This window comes from Oncorhynchus clarkii, chromosome 6 (assembly GCF_045791955.1).
Source record: "Oncorhynchus clarkii lewisi isolate Uvic-CL-2024 chromosome 6, UVic_Ocla_1.0, whole genome shotgun sequence".
Taxonomy (NCBI): domain Eukaryota; kingdom Metazoa; phylum Chordata; class Actinopteri; order Salmoniformes; family Salmonidae; genus Oncorhynchus; species Oncorhynchus clarkii.
Genome location: NC_092152.1, coordinates 58027434 through 58031701, shown reverse-complemented (window position 1 = coordinate 58031701; position 4268 = coordinate 58027434). Strand labels below are relative to the sequence as shown.

The 4268-nt window shown below is 42.3% G+C and overlaps 1 protein-coding gene across 1 annotated transcript in view; it reads right to left on the bottom strand.

Annotated features, from left to right (window-relative positions):
* Positions 1-1970, bottom strand: part of LOC139411349 (teashirt zinc finger homeobox 3b) — a 34961-nt gene extending 32991 nt beyond the window's left edge. The window contains exons 1-2 of the mRNA XM_071157610.1: positions 1894-1970; positions 1130-1488 (exon numbers count right to left, since the gene is read on the bottom strand). Of these exons, the coding sequence (XP_071013711.1) occupies positions 1130-1169 (40 nt within the window). The 5' untranslated portion in view covers positions 1170-1488; positions 1894-1970. The remainder of the gene's footprint in view (positions 1-1129; positions 1489-1893) is intronic.
* Between the last annotated feature and the right edge of the window lie 2298 nt (positions 1971-4268).

Below are 4268 nucleotides of genomic sequence, written 5' to 3'. Positions count from 1 at the left end.
AGTAGAATATATGATGTGTTCCATGACCTAAGTAAGATCTGATTAAAGCCTATTTGGAACAGTCTGTGTGGTTTATTCTCTATGTTTAAGAGATAGAAGATAAAATTAAATGTGGCCTTTGGCTCTGACAACGTGAAAAGTACAAAAGAAGCAATTAAAGATGTTTTAAATGGCTAGTTGTCATACCAGACATGACGTCACGTGAACCGGCGTTGCTATGGGGAGTGATTTATTTGTGTTTATCCGGAAAGAATAGATCAAAGACGAGCCAAATGACGGGCAATCAATCAGCCGTCAAAATCAAAGATGGCAATTGTCCATTAAAAGCCTCTTCCAGTCCACGTCTCCCCTAGAGTCGGCTGCGAAATAATCTTTAAGTATTTCCCAGAAAGGAGAAATCAGCCAAGGGAAACTAGGCGAAAGTTGACATTTTGTGATCAAATGTTTTAGCATGCACAAAGCCCCAAACGAGCATCAAAGGAAATCATGACAGTCAGCTGACACGAGCCCCCTTTTCCTTGCGCTTCTTTATAGATCTCCAATTCAAGGAGTCAATATCTGCACCCTACGGAGGGAGGAAGGGAGAGTAGGCTAAAATAGGGTAAAAGGGAGAGAGAGACCTATCAAAGCTAAAGTTGTCTTTGACTAGTCGGATAGAGCTACGGCCTGGAAACCTTTTATGTCTTCCGAGAACTGTTGTGAGCAGATCGTTCATCGAATGGAATCATTGTTGCCCCAGAAGTTGGAAAAAATTATATACTGAGAACATTTAAACAATGTTGCCAATAACTAGGCTATGTAGCCTAATGGGCTATGTAAGTATGCTGATAATGCAGATCACTATTAAAATAGTACGTGGCTAGTATCAAACGTGGTCTACGTGGTTGTAAAAAAAAAAGCACATCCCCTTCAAAGGGAAAGTACAAAAAAACTAATAGCTAGTAGCCTAACCATCCCTCTTTGAGTGGATGGGTATTTGCCATTTCCTCCCACAGTAGCCTACGCTACAATGTAGCTACACGAACATGATTCAGTACTATACATGGTAGGACCAGAGTGAAGGCAATAGAAATACCGCAGCAGTCGTAGTAAAAAGAGAGGTGATAACATGCATATCATAGAATCGTACCTGCTGCACGCCGGGGCGCTTGCTGTTTCCTCCGCGGCATGCTTATTTCGGGGTTCTGAAGAGTTCTTCTCTAGCCCCAGAGATCCCTAGCTGGTCCGCTCTTCTTTGATAGAGGCGCTTCCTTACACGGTACCCGGGGCGCTTTCAGAAGGCTGACATAGATCGGCAGTTTTCAAACAAAAATGCAGACATTGAAGAAAGGGTAGATCTGAAGATGAAGAAGAACAAGCGTTTTTTTCTTTTTCCTGTTCGACTTGGATATCACAGTGTGTTTGAGACCGGGAGTACAGTGGTGGGGGGAAAAAAATCTTCAGCCTCAATGTGATTCTCACTCCGTGTTGGAGGCTGCAACAGGCAAGCTTAAAGGAAAACGAAATGAACGCGTCACTCAAAGTCTGCAAACAGGGGCAAACATCAAGCGCTGTCACATTTATTGTGCCTTGCACCTCCAATGGCTAGCTAGCTCTTGTCATATAAGCATCACATGTCTGCTGTCCCTCACCGCAGCCCCATAACGGTGTCTGATGCGAACTATACAGTCTATACAGAATAAAAAAGTAAGCTTTGCTATTTGATAGAACTCATTCATGGGCATTTTCAAAAGTCATCCATGCATGCTGGAGACCAAATGCTGATACAATAGCATAACTGTAAGGAGGAGAGCACCGTTCCACTCTTTGGCTACACATGGAAACAAAACATTGTATTCTTCCCTGGGCTATTGGACTATCTTTATGTTGACTAGATGTTAATGGCATACTTACTCAATCGGTTGGTTTACTGCGTTATCCATGAGGAGTTTGATTCTGGTAATCACACGCAATTTAAAAACCAGCAAGGCAGCATCTCAGCGTCGCTGTAGCCATCGTATGAAAATCCCAGTGTTTCCAAGTCCCCTTAAAACATCAACATATATATATATATATATATATTGTTTTAAGATAGAGCGATAAAGACAAACGTTGAAAGAAGAGATGGACGGACTTGTCGCCCACACGCTGGCTCGCTCCGTTATTTTGTCCAAGCGCGTTCAAAATCCACTGAGAGCAGTTCGAATCGATGAGATACGTGCTTGATTGGGTATCCCTTGTTGTAATAATGCACATCAGAAGGAGGGGATGGACTCGTGCTGTGCCTCAGCTGCTCTGAGAGCATGGATCAGCAGCTATTGCCAAACACTTTCTTGGCTGCTAATAGCACTTTTCCCCCTTCTTTGTGTGGCTGATAGCAGCTATTTAAAACGGCAACAGCGAATCAGACGAGTCTTCCTTACTGCAAGATCCCTTCTTCTGTTCAAGTGAGTCAGGCACAAAATCCGAATCATGCGCTCTCCTTGTTTTTGTTGATACAGAATGGAAAGAATAATAGGCTAGTTTTTTTTAACGGTAAGATCAAAATGATGCACACATCCCCATCCTTCAGATTTGGGACCATCACAGACACTATCAGCTTTTTCTTTAAAATGTTTCCCTCACAGTAAAGAAAAAACTTACAGATAATTTTCTGTATTATTTAGGGGGAACGTGGATAAATTGTCCATCTTTTTCAGATCATCTTCAAGATCGAATACAATTGGTCCGCTGTCTGCTGCAAAGGTTATGACTGTGGGCACAAATTATTTTCTCGAAAACCAGAACACGGTAAGTTGTCAAATGATTTTTTTTCTTCTGTCAGATGTGTGTGTCCGTGTCTTTGCAGTGTGGTGGTTTCCCAGTCTCATGCTAGTCAATAGTCAGAAATATCTGACCGGCAGGGGAGTCGCTCGATAGGAACAAGATCTCCTCTCCGTTCGCCAGGCTTGTTGGGGGACGAGAAAGAACAGTCTTTCACTGATTCCGGATGTTTTAGCCTAATCTCGCTGCGTATGCCACTACACCACTGCATGCCGTTAGATCCGCCCAAGCATCTGTCCGTCTAACCATTGGCGCATCCATCAGTGTCACACGCTCTGCACACTCGCACCGACCATACCCCTCTCAGTAGACACAACAGCCTCCGCATAGCGCCTCTTCATTTCTGACACATTCGCTTTGGTCAACAATCTGGAGGTTTTCAGTGGTCTAATGGTCGACATTCTCATGTCCTAATACAAGAAATCAAAAGGGAATCAATGCAGATTTGATGCAATCGGTAGCTTTTCACTAGCATTGCATTGAGACAGTGGGCTATGTAAAGCTGTGCGCCTCTCTGCCCAGTCGTCTGAAGCCTACTGTCAACTCTGGAAAGCCACTGCTACCTGAAAGAATCACTATGTTTTTTTAATGCAAACTATGGAAACCATATACACGTTTTGTCTCAAATGGACTAAAAACATCGTATCCAAAGTTGCATTTGGTTTGTGCGTAAAGACCCGTAAAAGTGGTGCTTTTTGGGAACGCACCAAAAGGCAAAGCGCAATAAAGCGCTTTACTTGAGATAGGCTGACTGATATCTCCTAATGGTGCTGAGGACTAAATGAGTTGTGGAGGACAACTGGAAAGGATTGTCTGTACATCTGTACAGTGTTCAATAGGCCTATTATGAAACATACTGCTGAGAATGATGCAACCTGTTTCCAAGACAATGTTGAAGAATGGGAGATTTTCTTTTTTTGCATACAATTTTACAGTAGTACATAGTGCATAGCAATGCGATAACTTGACCGTTCTCTTGGCGTTACTTTACTTTCAGTTCAGTATTCGGTTACATTTCTAATCTACTCTTAATCATTCGCTCCCTCTATTGAAAATAGTGTGCCAATGGCATAAGTAAAGGCTACAATACATGAGCCATATTTAAAATAAAATAAAATGGTATCGTGAAGTAAAATGTAAAGATGTCAATTATGCCCATTTGTTTGTTTGTGTGTGTGTGTGTGTGTGTGTGTGTGTGTGTGTGTGTGTGTGTGTGTGTGTGTGTGTGTGTGTGTGTGTGTGTGTGTGTGTGTGTGTGGCTACGAGTGAGTGACCAGTACAGCATTTCAACTTCAAGATTAACGTCACAAAACGCTATTTTTAATTAATATGATTTATCTTGAACATGTTTCTGCCTCATTCGTTGTTTTCAATGCCAAATAGAAATTCGTCATATCCCTCATTCTGTTTGCAGATATATGATTCAGGCCATTATGTTCACAGGTTAGGCCAAACGTGCATGCCAT